General features: G+C 36.3%; 1 protein-coding gene across 3 annotated transcripts in view; it reads right to left on the minus strand.

Annotated features, from left to right (window-relative positions):
* ASAP2 (ArfGAP with SH3 domain, ankyrin repeat and PH domain 2) overlaps nucleotides 1-20,019 on the minus strand; it is an 84,443-nt gene that overhangs the window by 46,131 nt on the left and 18,293 nt on the right. For all 3 annotated transcript variants that reach the window (XM_066547234.1, XM_066547233.1, XM_066547232.1), the window contains exons 2-5: nucleotides 19,433-19,505; nucleotides 15,374-15,519; nucleotides 6,635-6,709; nucleotides 5,030-5,079 (exon numbers count right to left, since the gene is read on the minus strand). In XM_066547234.1, the coding sequence (XP_066403331.1) occupies nucleotides 5,030-5,079; nucleotides 6,635-6,709; nucleotides 15,374-15,519; nucleotides 19,433-19,505 (344 nt within the window). The remainder of the gene's footprint in view (nucleotides 1-5,029; nucleotides 5,080-6,634; nucleotides 6,710-15,373; nucleotides 15,520-19,432; nucleotides 19,506-20,019) is intronic.

The raw sequence follows: 20,019 nt of genomic DNA on the forward strand, positions 1-20,019 counted from the left end.
TGTAACACTTAGGGACATGCTTTAGATGTGGACTTGGCAGCGTTAGATTTATGGTTGAACTTGATCATCTTAAAGGTATTTTCAAACTTAAATCATTGTATTATTCTATTCTATGATTTTATATTTAAGCAACCTTGTTTAGCACTTTCATTCTATATCACTATTTATGAGCTGTGACCTCCACTTCGTCTTATGTACTTGCACTAAAAGGAAGCATGGCAGAAATACCTAGGAGCTATGAATATCAATGGTCTTCTGTGTCAAGTTAGAGCTCTGAAGAAGTAAATTGAGAAATGCTTGCAGAATTTTCAGATAAATTTGTTTTATATTGTGCAAAACATGAGTTCACTAAACTGGAAATAGCATCACTTAAATAGTTGTGCAGACATCTCAACAGATGACTTTATTTGACTTTGTTCATTTTTCCATTGACTTCAAATAGTTCAGAAACAAATCGATGACAGTTATTTCTAGATATGAGCACTTGCATTTCTTCACAGTAATGTATTGTTAATGCCTGGATCTTAAAATGCCATAAGCACATTCAAACAACTTGTTCTCTTCCCTCAGTTGTGCAAAAGAGACCTCATGCCCAGTTTTTAAAAGGAGAATGGCAAAGAAGGAGAGGTAATCAGCCTTCCCAGAAACAGTTCATTAGTCTCCATTAAACCTTTACATTTCGTAGCACGAGCACAACACTTGTTAAAGAAGACTTCTGAAGATAATAGGCATTTACAGGCCCCAAAATAAGACAACTCTATTTTAAAAAATTAACATTTTTTTTCTTTTCAGGAAAATCAGGTTTATATTCAGAATACAGACATACTCAGCTAAAAAAAAATTGTGAATAATATGCTTCAGTAAGTTTATGCTTCTATTTCCTGTATAAAATTGACACATAGTCTTTACCTCAGAATGTACCACAACAGGACCGATCAAACTGAAGTGTGTGGGTGATATCTGGCTCAGCGCCTTGCTGAATGCGATCTGTCTGCTGGGAGAATGAGCAGTTTTTATGACATGTGTACTCCTTCCCCATATGGTCCCTGGGCACGCCTGCCATTAGTGTTTAAGTACACAGGGGAAAGCAACTGCCTTGTAACAAGAAGAGCCCAGTCTGAAACAGCTCTCCCAAAGGACACAGACCAGTCCCGCTGCGCTGCTTTGGTGGCCGGCAGCATCTCCCAGCTCTTATGTGGGAAACAACAACTGGAACTGAAGTCCCATCAGAAATGCACTGCTTTAAGGCTTTAAAAACATTTTAAAATCTTTATGGCTCCAACTGAGTCATGTTAATGATTGGTGGTGAGAAAATATGAATTATTCATGAATGCCACCTCAGGATAGTCCCAATTTTTGACTGAAGTAGGTTTGCATGAAGCTATAGGTTGCTTGCTCTTCATACTACCTTACTCAAGAGCAGCCCCAGGGTACAGAGAAATAGGGCTCGTTTCCCTCCATTACTTCACCTAAGGTGATCCTGAGGAAAATAGTCTGAGAAGTTAGGTGGCTACAAGGCAAAGGAGGTGCATAGTAATCAACAATGATGGATGGTGATCCAAGATCATTGGAAAGGATCTTAAACATCTCACTCCCAAATAAGAACTAGATACATAGGAATTTTTAAACACACCTAATTACATAGAGAGGTTGAATCTCAAAAATTGTTATGGGAATAAAGCAAAGCAGGTGCCATTTTTAAATTAACTTTTTCTTTTCAAATATGTCACACTTGGGTATATTTGCACACAAAGGTGCAAGGAAGAGAGATGAGATAGTGTGATAAATAAGCTTAAAATTTTTCCTTATAAAGGCAGTAATCAATATGAAAACTGTCGCTTCTCAACAGACTACAAAAATACCACTTCATTACCTGGCACGTAGCTTCACAGGTCTGTACTTGTGACTAGGAAATGCAGATGAACAATATGATGTTAAGCACATGATACAGAGGCATGTGCAGAAAAAGAGCAGCCTAGCAGCCTTGAATACTTTGTTAACCAAAATGGAAAAGGAAAGGAAAAAAAAAATGGGGGGAAGAATTTTTAAAAAGAGCTATTCACGTGTTAGAAGAAATATCACTGGAAAAGACAGCTCACTAAGCACACACCTAGAATTGGTTTTAGGCACAATCCAAACAAGGAGTTATCTAAAGTAACAGATCGAAGAGGGCTGAGCAAACCTCTGGCTACCAGCACCTACATCCACCACTCAACTCTGGCAATACAAGCTGTAGGTGAGACTGAGGTTACCTCCCCTGGTAACTCTTTGTCCTTTTTATTAAACCAGAGAGCATGAAGATACCACAACAAAACCCCCAAAATTTGTAATTAAGACTTCTTGAGGTGATTCTGCATCCACCTACTGCTACAGACGACCAAAACACACAGCTATAAGGAAGTCTAAATCCATTCAGGACGGCCACAGAATGAAACGAGTTCTTTTCTTAGCAAACCTCAACAGCTTGTATAATAGCAACCCAGAGAAACCTCACGGTTTCTCTATGTCAAAAAATTAGTATGAGAAAAAAGATGACCTGAACAAATTCAAGCTCAAATAATTATTCTCATCCTAAGTTGAAAATCACATCATTAAAATTCCCATCTCTAGTTTTTGAACACAAATGCTCCATAATGACAGGTTGTAACATCTCAATTTATCTGGGAGCTTATGTACAAGAGGTCTGACAAATCTCACAGTCCTACGGGCAGGGGTCTCAGAAAGGTCCAAGACTGACTTTAACTCAACAAAATAATGGAAAACTGGTCTGCTCCTTGGTATAAGCAACACAGCTTGCACTGAAAAACAATACTTCCTGACTGCCAACTCTATGCCATGAAAAGTAATTTCCACTGTTGTAGAACAGCCTACAAAAAAAAACAAAAAACAACCAACCAACCAAAAAAAAAAAACCAAACAAAAAACCAAAAAAACAAAGCAGCAGTCCATTATTTGAGAGAATTTACACAGAATTCCCAGGCTCCCTATCCTAAGCCTCAAGCAGATGATCCTTTGGTCTATATCAAAGTCAAGGAGTCCAACAGACTGGACTAAGAGCTTAAAACTTCAAAATATTGATGTGGAGCTTTCATCTAACCACTTAAAAAATGCAGCACTCAGTAATTGTACCAGTCCACCACTTAGAAATACCAAAAAAATGGTTCATAGATCTGAAAAAAATTTCTGATAAATGTGTGCTACCTTCAACTTTTGCATGTTGAATAACCTGACATGCAAATGGCTTAGAAAAGAGCATTGTCAAGTAGATCTGCTTCATTTGTTAAAAAATCTTGCAGAAAGTAGAGGTAACTGCAACTGGAAAAAGGAAACCCGTTTCAGATCAAAACCCAAGTGTCTTACTTGAAAGCAAAGTCATAAAATGGTTTTCTAAAGGATTGTCAGTTGAAAGAAAAAGAAAAAAATCTCATTATATCATACAAGCAGCAATGGATTCAATGCCACAGACAGAAAACACATTGTCAGCATCCTGTTTTCAGATTATGAATGACACAGCACACAAAATAACATTTCCAACATGTCCATAACCTGAAATGAAAATCCCCAAATATACAAATACATTTTCTAAGGGGATTTCTTACTTTGCAATTACTTAATTAAATTAAATAACAACTGAAAACATTTCTGGTATATCTGACTCTGAAATTCCAGCTCTGAACAAACTGATGATCAAGCACAAATCCTTACATCACTTCAACACACTCATCCTAGTGAATATTAGATCAGAAATCTTAAAAGCACTAGAGGTCTTGGTCCAGTAGTAACATTCCTCTTGTTGTATGTCCCAGCAGTGCACAAATTTATTTAAATTTGGCACATAAACTTCGTGGGTTGTCAGTATGAATACTCACACACAAATAAACAAGCTTTCAAATCCAGCAATCAAGCAGTGCTAGACAACAGCAGACTACATTATAGGATTATTCTTTAAGGTCCATCCTCAGAGATCAACTACTGCCATAGGCAATGATTAGAAATCTTAATTATCTCAAGAGTCAATAACTGGAATGGCACCAAATGAGACTGCTCACAGGTGTCAGGAACATAAAACACTGGAGCCAACACAATCTTCCATGGATTTAGTATCAGACCAGAGGTTTATCTCAGTATTTCAGAATGTCCTTTTATGAAAATCCACCTATAGCTAGGCAGTTTCAAACCAAAAGCCACAGAGGTCTTCCTCACAATTTGATGCTAGAAAGCAATAACTAGACCATGCTCATTGTTATTCACAAAAGGAAAAATGAAATTTAGCTAACTGGTTGCTTTTATGGGTAAACCAGCTACAGGAATAATTTCTGAAGACTTCAGACAGACTAAGTCTATAAGTACTGCACTATAACTTTGTGCAATTAAAAAAAATACATAAATGGTGCTGGATTTTCAGCCAGTCTAGTAGGCTGTGGATCTGCAAGTTATTTACATTAAATAGTGTCATCATACATGATTCTTCTGGACCTGTATCATCAGAGATGGTCTGATGCAAGGCAGCATTATTTCAGAAGAACAAAGACACTGGACATGTGACAAAACTGATAGTCAGTCCAGGTAATACTGTAATGTGGAATAAAACCCACTACAAAACTCTACTTCAGAGACTGTCAGCTGTACTGATACAATTGACCTGGCCAACCCTGGAAACAGCTGTCTCTGATGCAGGACACTGAACCACTTAAGATTTACTAGGAACCAGAATAAATTGTGTTTGATATTAGGTGTTGAGCTTTGTTGACTCATTCCATTTATTTAGCTAGATATAAAATTCCAGTTTTTATAAACTTATTTTATAGCTGTTTGTTTAAACAGTGTATCTGGTAACTTCAAACAAGTGGCTTATGCTAAGTAGGGTTAGATCCACAACATAAAACACAACTCACAAGACTCAGATAGGTGTACATCCACTTCTAATACATGCTGCACCTGCTGAGAACATTCAACCTCAGCATGAAGTAATAACCTCTACAGATTTCAGTTACATTTCCCTCTTAAATAAAAGTTTAAAAATACATACACTTTTGTTTCATAGTCCTTCCAAGCTTTATCAAAGGGTTTTTTCAGGTCCTGTCAAGAAAAGAGAAAAAATAACAGCCAGCTATTTACATAAAAAACACTGTGGCTCTAACAGTGAAGACACACCTTGGGCCCTTGCAGTGCCTACGAGAATAAGGGACTTCACTTTCTCTTCTAAGGGTTGTGCAAAAGCAATCTTGCACACAGGAAAACTAATCTTGTAAAGAGAACTAATACACCCATGTTTTTGAAAGCATCTCTAGGATGCTCTTTACTATGATTTTCACAGCTCCATTTTACTCCTTAAAAGGTATAACAACATGTTATCCCAAGACCACACTATGCAATTAAACAAAGTAACTGCTTTCTCATCATTCAATCTCTGCCTGTACTGGGAAAAAAGTTCCTGTACCCAGGCTGTGGTATAGCCTTGGCTAAGAACTTGATTCATCACATTAAAGTTTAAAAAAATCAAATTTCCACTGACTTAATGGGAACAGTATAGACCTTATGGCTCAGAATAACTAATTCCATGAGAATTCTGAATTACTTACATTACAAATTCCTTTATCTTCTTTTCTCTAAATAAGGTAATTTGGATAAAATTATCTTAACAAGTTGTAAAGTTATTTCTCTGATGTCTAAAAATGCAAGAGCTGAAATTTTGATGAAGTTCAAGAGAACAGACAACTACAACTATCAGACACTGGAAAATCTTTACAATTACAGATTAAGAACTAATTCTTACATGTTAATTAATGATTGAAATAATTATTACATTAACTGAAGTAGCATTTGATTATATTCTCAAGGCAGTGGGGAAACACTGTATTGTAATAAATGTATTTATTCTGACATAGAGAAAAACACGAGTGAAATGTGGTAAGCAAACAACACAAAGATAATAAGTCTATCCTATTAAATAATCTATTTATGCTCCAGTAATTTACAGAAACCATTTTTAGTCTATGTACATATTTTTCTCCTTCCTTCAGTGTCCTAGAACAATAGCTGCCAGTCACTTCCTGTTTGCTCACTAGTAAACAAAGTAAAAGCTTTGTAAGAAAGTTTGCTCGCCATAGGCTCTGAAATTTATCATAAACATATCATCATTTTAGTCTTAAGTTGCTGTTATTTCAAATAGGAAATGTCCTTGGGGCATAAAGAAATAGATTTCATCTTCTTAAAAAAAAATCTTATGCTCATACAGTCTAATGTGTGTTTCTTAATAGTTCCAGGTAAGTTTAGAATGCTAAAAATCCTTAAAAATATAGTAGTACCCTTAACTCAACTAAGTGAATATCTGAATCTTACACCTCTTTCTCTGCTTATCTTCTGCATCTCAGGCCTGCTTTTAAAGCTTCTCAAATGTTGTTTTGTATACACAGTCAAGAACATGAGGTATGTGAATGCACAAACAGAAAGGATGACTTGATTCACAAAAAAAAAAAAAACGAAAAACAAACAAAACCCCCACAGTCTTGTTTATTGAGCTAATATATTACTTGAGTATCCTACACCTTCCAACACATAAGATTAATACACTTGCTAAATGTATCTACTGTACCAACAACAATCCTATACATTAACAGGAGGAAAGACATACCCCTTTCACTCCTTTCAGGTCTCCCTTCAGCAAACTGTCCAATGGAAAAGTGATTATGTTGTTCATATTCTGAATCTGTAACAAGAAAATTACACCAAATCAGATAATATATTTAGACACAGAACATAAAATGTCTTAATACACACACACATTTCAGAAAGTTTCACAAGGAAATCTTACATATTATTTTCCTGTCCCTGCCTTATGGAGATGTTTATCAGCACAGCCAGTAGTCAAAGATGAAAGCAACACAAGTTAATTAAACTCACTCTGGAAACACTATAACCCAAACCAGCAGGAAACCTCCAGAATTACTGCTGATTATAAATACCTCATCCAACAGTATCTGCAAAATAAGAACACTAATTTTTACATTGCCTTATTTCTCCATTTAAATTCTATGAACAAACGTATACAATTTTTTAGCACTGATAATTTTAAGTTCATGAGCATATTTTATATTAACCTTGTTTACTTTCTAGCTTCTTAGACCTATTCCATAAAGCATATCTGCTACTCTCCCAATACATGGCATCTTACTCTGACAGAAGTTATAAAGGCAAAGAATGCTGGCCTGTAAAATAGCCACCATTCCAATATTTTCCATTTGTTTTTAAAAAGCAATACATCTGCCTTATTTATCTCATTCAAACTTTGAAATTAGATTTTAATGAGGTCTTCAGTATGTAAGTAATTCAAGAGAAAATAAGTACGTCAAGAAGATAAAAATTATTTCAAATTAAGACAGTGGTAAAATAATAATGATTTTTGTTAAATATCTGTATGATAATATTTTAATAAGTAAAAAGAACGAAGAAAGACTGTAGGAATAAGACAGCTAGGAAAAGATTGTATATCAACTCCTTTATGATTCAGGGAAAACATTCAAGGTATGGACCATAATATCTAGGCAAAGAGTTTAAACTGTAACTATTCAAAAGGATTGGCTGCTCTGAGGAGCAAAACCCAAAATACTTTTGAATAACACAAAGAGAAAAAAAATCAGAATAACTTGTGTAGTAGTTCAGTGAAAGTTGCCCTTGGATGAGTTACATCTTTTTTGGTACTTTATGGTGTTCTTTTAAAATGTGATTTTTTTTCAAGAAGCTCTGAAATCCCTACATGAAGATGGAGTTCAAATGTTCCAATTACAGAAAGAACTTTGCATCATGTAGGAACAAATGCTTTTATTTCTCAGGAATAATGTCAGGGATGTCATAGTCCCCTTTAGTGTAACCCACCCAGAGTTGAAAGAATACTAAAATTTCAAGGGAAAAATAATTCCAATTATGGATGCTTCAGTCTCCCCAGAATCGTAAAACACAAAATATTATCACCCTGTAGTTACTTGGTGGCCTCACTAGAACAGACTCTGTGCTATGTAACAGTTTTTGTTAAAACAAACCAGCAAAGCCCCACTGTCTCCACCTTTCCTCCTCAAAGAAACTACCTTACTGCATTTGCTTGAAATTTCAGCCACCAGTCAAAGTGAACCTTCATCAGTTTTAAAGGTTACACAGATTGTCTCTGTATGGAAAAGCTAAAGAAATACAGAAAATCTGGTCTTTTAAACTCTTAACACAAATCATATTTCCCCTCCTCCATCCTACTTTTTTCCTCCCCAAAAAGCTGCAGGACCCAACCACAGTCCTTCAGGATCAACATGTTATATTTCAGCTCTGTATTGGGGTTGGTTTTTTTAAGTACTTCCTATAAAAATTGAATGAGCAACATGTACACATGCTTAGCTGGCAGTGCTGGAAACCATCCACCTCCTAAGTCCTCAGCAGTACTACCACATGCATATATCAACACAACCATTCCCAAAGGTACTAAAATTATATGCCATAGATACAGGGGAAAGAGCAAAGGCTTAAACTGCACAACACCTACATAAAAGACCTCCAAAACTTCCAGAACCTGCAAGTGCACATCCAGAATGGTTACTCAGGTGGAAAAGAGAAGAGGTCCCTTTCAAGATATCTTTCCATGTAAAGTTTTCTACTTTTTTAGTCTATTTTATGAGTAGGATGTAGTCAAATGTCTAACTTAGGGATCAATACTTTCATAGCCTCCATTTCATTATTCTCCAAATTCAGTACACAGGAATAAAGAACAAAGCGTTTCTCAGCAGCAGACTCAAGATAACTGATTTTTCTTTAAGTTGTGAAAAAATAAACCATCTGAAGTATTATCCCAAACATACTCATGTGTAAACATCAATCAGACTCCAAAATAGTTATGGATATTTACTAGAATTTTACACTATAAGGCCTGGAGTCCAAAGCAACTTAAAAAAAAAAAAAAACAACCAAAAACAAGAGAAAAACTCTACATTCTTTTTAAAAGTTTAGAGACTGTTTGCCTATTCAAATTAATTCCTTCTGTGTGCTATCACCTGTACATTACCATCAGTCTATTGTATTCCCTATGCTCCTATTCTATTTGTAACAAAAGTAAACATACATAATGCATGAACTTGTCATTATTAACCCAGTTAGATGAATCATACTCCCTCATATTTATAAGTCAGCAAGCAGTATACAGATGAAAGATCTTACACGTTTTTCCCCTCTTTCTTGAGAAGCATAAGCTGAACTATCTAAAAATATAGACCATTTTTGGCATACAGAAGCACTTATATGTGCAGCTCCTACTCTGTGTGCAGAGTACAAGGAGCTAGAACATATGCAATGGACTCTACATTTTGACTACTTTATGTTTTAAAATGTGCTTTAAAAAATACACAAAGGTGCAAGAAAGCTTCACAGAAATTAATGTCATCCTGTCTCAGAGGAACACTAGCACATTTCACATGGTTAAAAAACAAAGAAAGGAAAAAAATAGTTGACCTCGTTTCCACTTCCAACTTTGCTGCTGTGGCACTTGCAGTTTTCCTCTGACAGTTTCCAACAAGATGACAGTGTAAAAAAATTAAAACTTCCTAAGTTGGAGAAGGCTTAGAGAAGAAGAAATGGCAGAGGAGAGAACATATAAACAAAACACATAGCTGCCAGAAGTGCTGGTAAGAGGCAACAAGCAAGCCAGCATTTGTAAGAGGGAAAGATGTTCAAGTGGTTTAAGGGCCTATGGTTAAACATTTAAATTCACTGTTTGCCAGCCCTCCTGATTTCTTTAATGTAAAGCTCTTTTCCATGAGAGCTTTTTATACTGGTGCCCACAGTACTTCTGTAGATTTTGTCAGCTAAATCCAAGCAAAAAGGAAAAAAAGCCTTTTCAGTATACTTCAGAAGTTAAATACTTTTCTTAACATGCAGAACTTAAAACTTTTTCAGTTTAAACTAAAATTTAGGCAGTTGAGCAGTATGATATGTCTCCTATTGCAGTCCCTTTACTTGGCTGTGGGCTTCTCAACCATCAGTGAGCTTGTGTGTGTGTGCAGGTGATGGCAGTACTGCCTGCTGACAAATCATTATTTAAGTTGGTTTTTTTATGGCAAGTGCTACTGGATTTAATAGTTTCCAATAATTTTCCAAGTGACATGAGTTTTAGTAGGACAAGGCCAATCAACACAGCAGGGAGAAAGTGGAAATCAGAGCATCCACAGATGCCCTGATGAGCATGGTACAGATGAGACATTGTTTGTCTAAACTTTAAGGCTTAGCATCTACCCCCAAGACTTCAGAAAAATGTGTAACAAAGACTGGTGGCACAAACTTTCATCTTTGCACTGTGCCTTCCCCTCACACACAAGGACACAGTGCTGCCCTTCCCCTGTCCTCACCCCCTTTCCCCCACAGCACAGGTGTGGCTGAGCTGGGACATCACCCACCGCCCATTACACCACAGGGAAAAGGACTCCAGCAGAACAGGAGCTGAACACCACTAAGTGTCCACATGGAGCTGCCTACAAAAATGCCTTCACACAAGATACCAAGTGTTGCCACCATGGACTCCTTAGAATCAGCCCCATTATTAGCATCAACATGCAAAATACAAACTGGGAACTTCTCTATGAAGAAATACTTCATGGGAAATCTGAAAAGCATAAAATGAAGAGCTGCAAAAGAAAAGGAAGAGGATTGGGGTTATTCTAGCCCTTCTTCCTTGCCAGTGGAGAACTCCAGAGTGCACGTTTCCTAACCTAGGCTGAAAGGATAACTGGTAGGCTTCTATCACTTTCTCTGGGACACTTCACCTAAGATTTTCAAAGTGAGATTCTATTTATACACAATTTATTGTTTTCCTCCTCCACAATCAGTTGTCTGTGAAGTGAACATTCTTTGGAACTTTCTTCATAAATCTACCTATTGAAGCCCTAATCATGTTTTATTACTGTCCTCTGAATTTCCTCCAGCTGGATCAATACCCATTGGCAAAAAAATAAAGATTTGATTCCAGGTGGAGCTGAACCCATGCTTCTCAGGAGGAATTATTACATCTTGGTTTATATCTCTACAAGCATAAATCAAAGAGTACTCTTTTTTAACTCGCACTGTTAGCCAAGTTTTCCTCAAGTGTACTGGTGAAAAACTGAAAGCGCACAACTTAAATCATTAAGCTCCATATATAATACTCCAATCTCAAACATGTATACCTGTGGAGTTTTTTCATGGACTTCAGCAAGTCCTTATAAACAAAAATATGTTTGTGAAGGTTCAGGCATCAAACATTGTGTTTTAACACCTCGGTCTAAACAAAGAAAATTCTGGGCATAAATTTTTCAAGTTCATTACATAATACAGAAAAGATAATTCCTTCAGTTTTGTTGTTACCTTTTACAGTTAAGGAATTTTTCTTTCTTCTTACATTTAAAAAAGTAAGTAAAGCAAAAGCATATGGTCAGAAAAATACCACTGCTGTTCTTCAATTTTTTATGACTAAAACTACAAGGATTATTAATAGGAAATAAAATGTCTTTGTTTCAGCTGTCTTCCACAGAGTGGAAATATCACATCCACTCCTCTCAATGCAGCCTGTTTCATTAGCTTTAAATTTATATTACAAATATACAAATACAGAAAATGTATACAAATGTATACAAATACAGAAAATGGTATTTGTTAAATAGCTACTTTATCTTCACAGATCAAAGCCTTTCCAAGGAGTGTTGACAAAAATGCACAACCAGAGTTTATTTCTTCTCAGTGTAGAAATTTAACAGATTTTAAAGGAGAAAATATTTAAACTGCAAACATATTGCAATGAGCCTTTCCTTGTCCTGACATTTTTCATATTAAGACTCACACCTTTATCCCTTGGCATTATACTTAAGAAGGAATAATAATTAACACTACAAGCAAGTACCACGCAGACCTTACCCACCTGGGAGCACTGCCTACTCTAGTGGATGGCCCAAGTCTATTAGGACTTAGTAACAAGGTTGCCATCAACAGCAATATTGTGCTTGTCACAAAATGTAGTATGTTATCTCTGAAAATGGCCTCTGGTATTTCCAGATCTCTCACTACCAAAAAGACAAACTGATTGCTCAATCTTCTTAAAAAACAGAAGTTGAAAAAAAAAAATTAAGTTTATATCAGAGATTCGGCAAGAGAAAATAATTGCACAGTATGTATCAGAAAGTGATCGAAATAATGCAAACGGGTAGAATGGCTAAAATGAGTGGTTACAAGGATCTTGTACACAGTAAATATAAAATAATTTCTTGAAGATGCATTTATACATTCCTTCAAAAGTAAAGAAAAAATACAAAGGTTGGGGTGGGGTTTTTTTTATTTGATGCACTATTTGAAAGTGCACACATAAAAGCAGCAGAGCAAACTTATAAAAACCTCAAGACCTAAACTTTAACTTTAATAGTAAGTATACAGGTTTTAGGATTAAAAACAAAAACACTTCAACTGTTATTGAAATACTTTAAAACAATGATGCCTTCACAAGGCCATAAAAACTTCAAAGTCTTTTGGGAAACTTTAAAAATTATTAGAGAAAACAAGCACCTGAAACTTGAGTTAAAGCAGAACAACTTTATAATGGCTTTCCTCTACCTTGCAAAGGACAAGTTTAAGGAAAATCTGTGTGCAGAAAGACTGTAGAGCTACAGCTCTAAATGCCATCCAGGCCAAGAGCTGACAGAACACATCAGCTTCTAGAAACAAAAGTAAAATATATGACAAAGCAAAACTTGACAGTAGCCCTAAAGCTTTGCCAGTGTTAATAGCTTTGGCATCTGTTCCAGTCTGAACATGTCCTCTCACTTCCTTGCACATTCCCCATCCACTTCAGTTAAAATCTTCTGTGGAAACTCAGCACCCTGTGAACTCCAGAGATAGGCCTATTTAAAAAGTACCTTTCAGAATGTTTTTTTCAACAATAGCAGGTTGCATGGCCCTGGCTACATTTTTAATGAAAATATTTACAACCAAAACATGTGGAGTGCTACAAGGAAACACCAAAGGAGAGGCCTGTTTTTAATACCATTATATTGAAAGCATTCAGAGTTTGATAGGTCACCTCATTTTGAGAATGCACATATGACTGTGACTTAAACACAATACACCCCAAATTATTTCCAATTCCTGTACAGAAACTTTTATACTGGTCAATACCCTTTTAACCTTCTAGAAAACTAGACCTCAAACACTGAATTTATGAACAGATTTCCAAAGTGACCAGTTACTAAAATTTTTTTCTAGTGGCATTAACTTCTAATAGGCAAAGCTATATAAGGCTATAGGTTTTTATTATTCTAGATTTTTTTTCATAAATATGGCATTTAGCAATAATGAAGTTCACATCTTTTTTTCATATGTATTTCTTTCTGGAGGAAACTATTTTCTCATTGAGACACCAAATTCAAGGACCTTTAGGTCTCCTTTGCTAGTCAAGAAAAAACAAAAAGCTTCAAGCCCCAACAATATGAGGCATATCAGGAAGGAGCAGACCTTTACAGAGACCTGCTCTTCACCAGACAGTAATAAAGAGAGAAGGTGCCTATGCTACTGCAACATTAAAAAAAAAAGAAATTATATTCATGCCTATGCAAAATTACTCTTCCCTTCAAAAACAGAGAAAATAAGAACCACAAACTGAGAAAAACTACAGACTTAGCTAGTCTCTTATGACATGGCCTCTTCTTATACACACAAACTGAAGCAAAAGGACATAGCTGTTACTAAAAAAAAACAGTACACAGCAAAAAGAACTACAAATATTCCTTGGAGAAGACACACAAAACACCTTACAGGTAAATAACAAAAGGTAACAAAAACATCCATTCTAACATCCCATAGATACATATTTTGGTTATTTTTCCTTTCCAAAGCATGGAAGAAAATTTATTCTTGTCAGAAACATTTTGCAAAGACAGTAGTTTCTGGTCTTAAGAGAACAAATAGCTAAGATTTTTGGTAAAAAAAAAACAACACCACCTAGCCTTCAGAAGTATTCTTGAAATGTAATACATTGTAAGATTTTTCTGGGGAGGGGGTGTAGCTTTTAGCAGATTGCTTTTTAAAACCACTTAAACATCACATTTCCCAGATCCATTTGCCTAATGAATTCATCATACTGCAATTAATATATGATAGAGAGGGGATTTTAGTCAACAGAAGGTATCAATTAGAAGATCCATTCAATTTTCCTTTCCAAAGGAGCTGCCTGCCTCTGTATGAGAGACTTGGGATAACTGACTCCCACTGAATCAGGATGCCTCTTCTGATACATAATCTCAGATAGTATTTGTACATCCAAAGAAGTTCAAATCAATATAACCAATATGCAATACATTTCATTGTTGATAAATACATTTGTGGCTGTATTCATCAATACCATGATTGGATAAAAAGACAGGACAGCATCAGGAGTGAATGGCACTGTCCTAAATCCTATCAGCTGGAAACATTCCCCAAAGAAGTGATTATGACCAGCTGGCTGCAAACTACAGACATTTGGTCTAGACTCACAAAAGCATTTGATGTGCCTTCATGCCATTGATTTCAGCAGACACAGACTTTTAAATGCTCCTGGGAATCTGGGTCATTTCCCCTTCCTAGCCCCTGGTATAAGAGTTCTGTGAATTCAAGTAAATTTGGTACTTAAGATATGGGATAGCTCTATCTCCTAGGATGTAATCAGAATCTGCCCTTTTTGCACCCTCTGATTAATGTGAAATTGAGGCTGAAAATTCTCCATTTATAATGAAAAATCCTTTTCTTCCATTTGGCTCCATCCCATTTGGCTCACCAAAGAGGCTTTTAAGACTTACTGGCTTCAGCTGTAGGATTGGTCCCCAATGGATGCTACTGTTTTTTTAGCATTTTGCTTGATTTTGTTTCCCTGACTCATTTCCCTGAGAAGCAAAAATGCCGTCTTCCAGGGCCACTAAAATCTCCCTTTACAAATACAAATGGAAAGTGGGAAAAAGTAAAGTAAAGCATCGTGATCACACAGTAAATCAAGTTGGGTTTTGCTGGTTTCACATTTTAAAGCAAATTGAGATTTATTGTGTGTTTTATTTTGCATGTTATAACTACTTTATTGTGGGAAGCTTTTAGGCATGAGAAGTGTTGGAAGAGGGGGGTTTGTTGTGTTTTTATGCTGTGGTGGTTTGCTTTCTGGTTTCTTTGGTTTGGGTTGAGCTTTGACTTCTGCAAGGGGAAAACCTAGGACATGAGCTATTTTCATAAGCTGAGAATTTTGTAAGAACAGTGGTTGCTAAAACACAAATTGTCTTCAATACGAAGATCTGCTTTAATACCAAAATACAGCTTTTGGCTTTAAAATCCCAACATGTTTTTCTTAAGTAATTCTTACCAAATTTTTGAAGAGTGCAGTTAATTCCTTTGTAAACACAGAAAATTTTAAAAACGCTGTTCCCAAATCTGGGTCATCCCTGCAAACACAGTTGCCACCAAACTTCTCCAGTGCTTGTGTGTACTGTTCTTCATTTTCCACATGAGCTTCAAAAAGAGCAAAACATGAAGATATCATCAGCAGATAAAAGGGTAGTGAAGTCACAATTTATGGGGGTTTTAAAAAAAAAGCTTTCCAGAGTTATTGCTAAAAATGTTTACTTGATATAAAAACCAGCCATTATTTACACTTTAACACTGATATGCCAGAAGTATGACATATCTCACTACTTCCAGTTTGCATGTACCTATCCACATGTACAAATGACAACGTGCCAAGACAAGACAAACATCTGACACCCTAGAAAGACCCATAATATTTATGCACCATAGCACAGACCTCATAACAACTGCCAACTCCTATAATGAACTTTCAGATTTTAGTCTTTTATTAACATTTTCTTATTTTAACTGCGTGCTGTTATGCTTTACTGTGTGCTGAAAAAGAAGCAGAGGAGCTAAAGTGTGCTGGCAGTCTTTGATCTCTACAACAGAAGGCAATAGATCAAATATCCTTGGGTCATATATCCTAGGAAAAAGGACTATGAAGCATGTTACAGAGGAGGACAAAACCATATTTATGTTAGTTCTCCAATTCAGGGCAGCAGTGGGGATTTGAAACAAATCCTAGCAATCTGCATTTACCACAGGCCAGTTCAGTTCTGAAAGCAGTTCTGGCTCATGACAACCAGATTCCTTTCTGAGACAACAAAACCAGAGGCTCTGCCCTAGAAATTATCCAGTGGTCCTGGGCTACACCGGGACAATTCATGCAGCACACATCTGACATCAATGTTCAGAAAGCTTTGAGCTGCACATGTTGGGGGGTTATTCAGCCCAGGGCATGAGAGGAAATCTAGGCATAAAATAAATTCAAATATAAAGGAAATCTGAGAGTCTTAATGACTCTGCCCAAGTGATTTACTCCTAGGTCACCAGGTTACTTGCCTATATAGAGAAGCATAAAAAGTCCCTTTGTCAAAAGTCAATTTGACCTGTGGAATAAAACAGAAACAAGTTTTTCTGAACTCAAATTTAGTGACCATGTCATGCTTGAGCATGTGGACAAAGCACACCAGGTTACCACCTGAGAAAGCTAACATTGCCTATTTCTTATTCTAGCTGTAGACATTTTCTAAAGCTTCAAAGCAAGTCAGGAAAAAAAAAAAACTCCCCACCCTAGAAAACAATTATGCATTAATAAGGACAAAGACTGTCTTGGTCATTACATGAGACTAGCATAAACCCTGAAGATTATTTAGAGAGGATTAATCTATTTAAACAAGCAATGATTCAGTTTCATTTCAAGCCCATTTTTACACATAAACATGTTTAATATCCAAAGTATTTTTGATACAATGTCCTTTCCCAAATTTCAGTGAATTGGTTATATAACCTGTTCAATAAACTTATCATGCTCCAGACTAAAAATAAACCTCTGTTCATGCATCCTATCTGGAATGCCATTCAAGATATTTGTTTCTCAAACAGCTACAAATTTTCTCTAATTTCCAGTATATGAAACTAAAACCCTGTGTAGTAGTGGTATAACACTATGTAATTAAAGATTGACATCATGTACATGCAGAATGGGAATTACACAAACAGCATTAATTCTACAAGTTTTTAACTTGAGCACTTGAATTTGCAGCCTGTAACAGATAGTTTGCAGATAGGTATTAAATTTTAAAACTGAGTACTAGCATTGAAAGTTACTTATTTTCCTCAGCATCAACAGCAAGGCCTGAGCACTTAGCAAAATTTTTGCTGCAGGATGAAGTAAGGATGTTCAAGTAATTCTATTGTGTGACATATATACACCTGAACAAGCTTTTAGAGAACTGGTACAGACAGCAAAAATGAGGATGGGGGAGGTCACAGCTCCTTTAGATCTCACATCTACCCCGTAAGGTGAATTATTTCAACACGGCTTTCTGCATTTTTGCTGCTTCCTGCATCCAGCTTAGCTTATATGAACGCAGGTGAGAGAAGAGCTCAGGCCACAATTCCTACAGCAAAAAGAGAAAGGTGCCCCTGCATGACAGCAAGGTGAAAAGGCTGCTACCATTAAGTGTAATGGTTAGATGTGCAAGCAGTAGCTGAGCCATGCTGACTTTTTTACCTTAGGAAACAAGCATGGCACCCATTGCACATGGCATCCCCAGGAGGCTTCTATTCCCCAGCATCCTGGGGACTGCTCTTCTGGATTCTGAGACATTCCCCAGAAGGCTGATGGTAGTTTATTGCAGCAGTACTAGTAACTGAGCTAGTAACCCCAAAGTGCTTCTGAAGAACACAAAAATCTACTTTTCTGATGGAACCCTCCAAAACACTCTACCTGTCCTATGATGTTTTCCTGAAAAATTTTAAAAATTTTTCTACAAACAAAAAGTATGAAATCAAAAAAAGAAACTTGATCCAGTTTTGAGGGTTTAGAGGCTTTCTTTAAATAAGAACCCAAGCTATGTACAAATTGAGAGTCACTATGTAATCCTTAATAACGGTTTCTAAACTCACATTAAAAAAGAAAGAGAAAACATTATTTTATTATAACATTATTAACTATTTAGGGAACCTACAGTAAAAATCCAGTCACTCTTCTGAGTGTAGGACCATGGGGTTTGTTTTGTTAAAAGAAACCCCAGGGGCTGACAAATGGCTTAGTTAGTGATGTTTCTGCTGGTGGAAGATAAAAGCCTCCAAACCTTTCTTGTCAAGATTGGGTGAGCAGCATAAATTTAAAACATGGGCAAGGTATGCATGATTTTATGCAAAGACTAGTGATTTGCTACAATGTTCTAACAGGTACTCTGATTGTGAGGCATAGCCTAGCACTCTAGAATAAAATGTTAAAAAAACTCAACAGCCAAAAAAACCCAGCTAAGCAAGAAAAAGAAGAGAAGAAAGGATGCCAAATCAATGAAACAGCTCCTGATAAATCTTAAACTGAACCCTCCACAATCCAAAGATAACAGCTTTATTACATTCAACAAGGAACTTCCTTTCAATTACTGGAGATGAATTACACCACAGCAGCAGTTCTTGTTCTAACCTTGTCTGAACACCAACATGACCACAAGTTCTGTCAGGTATTGGTGGCTCTCCAAGGTTGACAGGCCTATCTATTTTGCATTTAATATAGGTTTTGTTAGCTCTAATTGCTATGAACTGAACAGTGAGCACAAAAGGCAACCAAATGCTGTTCCTTATCCACAAAAACAAATGCTGTTTCTTATTCACAAATGCTGCTGATCCACAAAAACAAAAGCTTCAGTTATTTTTTCAAAGAAGATAAACATACACAATTCTAAGAGAATGGCATACATTTAAAAATGCATGCAGCAATAGCTCTTTATATTTTATACAGCATTGTATGAAAAAATATCTGATTTTTTACATGATAACAATAAAAAGTTGCAGCTCATCAGCTCCCTCTTGTCATGAAGTTCTCAACATACATAAGTGGAAGCCACCAGGGAGACTGAGGTTTCACAAAGTAGAGCCAACGTAGCTTCTTATTGCTGCCAAAGAGTAATTTCACCCCCCCACACCCTCCTCTCTTGATGATACATACACATGGCCCTACCACTTCAGGTGCTCATCTAATCCCAATTAAGTTGATCTCACTGCATATGCAGCTTTATACCAGCTTAAAAACTCATCTAGGGATCTGCTGAGCAGCAGGAGTGACAGAAGGAGCAGGGAGCCCACACCCAGCGGAAAGAGGAGAGCACAGCTTTACCACTTGGTACCAGCAGGGCAGCAAGAGAGGTTTAGCTACACCACAACACCTCATCCTTACTGAGGTCATGATCAAACAGCTAGTTCAAGATTGCCATTTTAAATGCACATATTTCTCTTTCCAGAGTTCCCCATACAACTCTTTCTGATTCAGTATGGCATCTGACTGTTTAAATCTTCTAATTTCACCAATATAAACTAATAGGAATTATGTACTTACCCAGACCAGATAAGTTTATGGCTTTGACAGATTTCTTCATTTTATAGAGAACAGTTCGGTCAACATCCAGAGCCTAAAAAAAGAGAAAAACGTAATAGTGCATTGTCCTTTGGCAAATTTCTGCCCTGGAAACCTGCTGTACTTACAACTATTGCATAGTTAACTTTATTTCCATAATTAATAAATTACTTGCTATTTGCTTCCACCCCCATCCAACCTATTCTGTCCCCTTGCCTGAAAAAACATCTCCTCCATCTTTGGCTGGAGACCAGCATCATGTAAACTCTGCAGGAAACATTTTACACAGTATCATCTTTCCATGCTAAATTATTAAAGAAGCTTAAAACAGTTTTCACTCATTGTATATTCTGATGTTGCTGAAGAAATGAGCAATATCACTTCCTTAGGCAGAATATTGAAAATGGAATTTAATTTCAGTTTTCTTGGATAATTTAGTTAATTACTTTCTCAACTATATGAACTTTCTAACTGCTATGCTGAGCAAAATAAATTGCATATCTCTCAAATATCTTTCACACAATTTAACACTAGGCTAAGCTTTCCCCAACACTATATAAAATTCAAGT

Source organism: Molothrus aeneus, chromosome 3, assembly GCF_037042795.1.
Source record: "Molothrus aeneus isolate 106 chromosome 3, BPBGC_Maene_1.0, whole genome shotgun sequence".
Classification (NCBI taxonomy): domain Eukaryota; kingdom Metazoa; phylum Chordata; class Aves; order Passeriformes; family Icteridae; genus Molothrus; species Molothrus aeneus.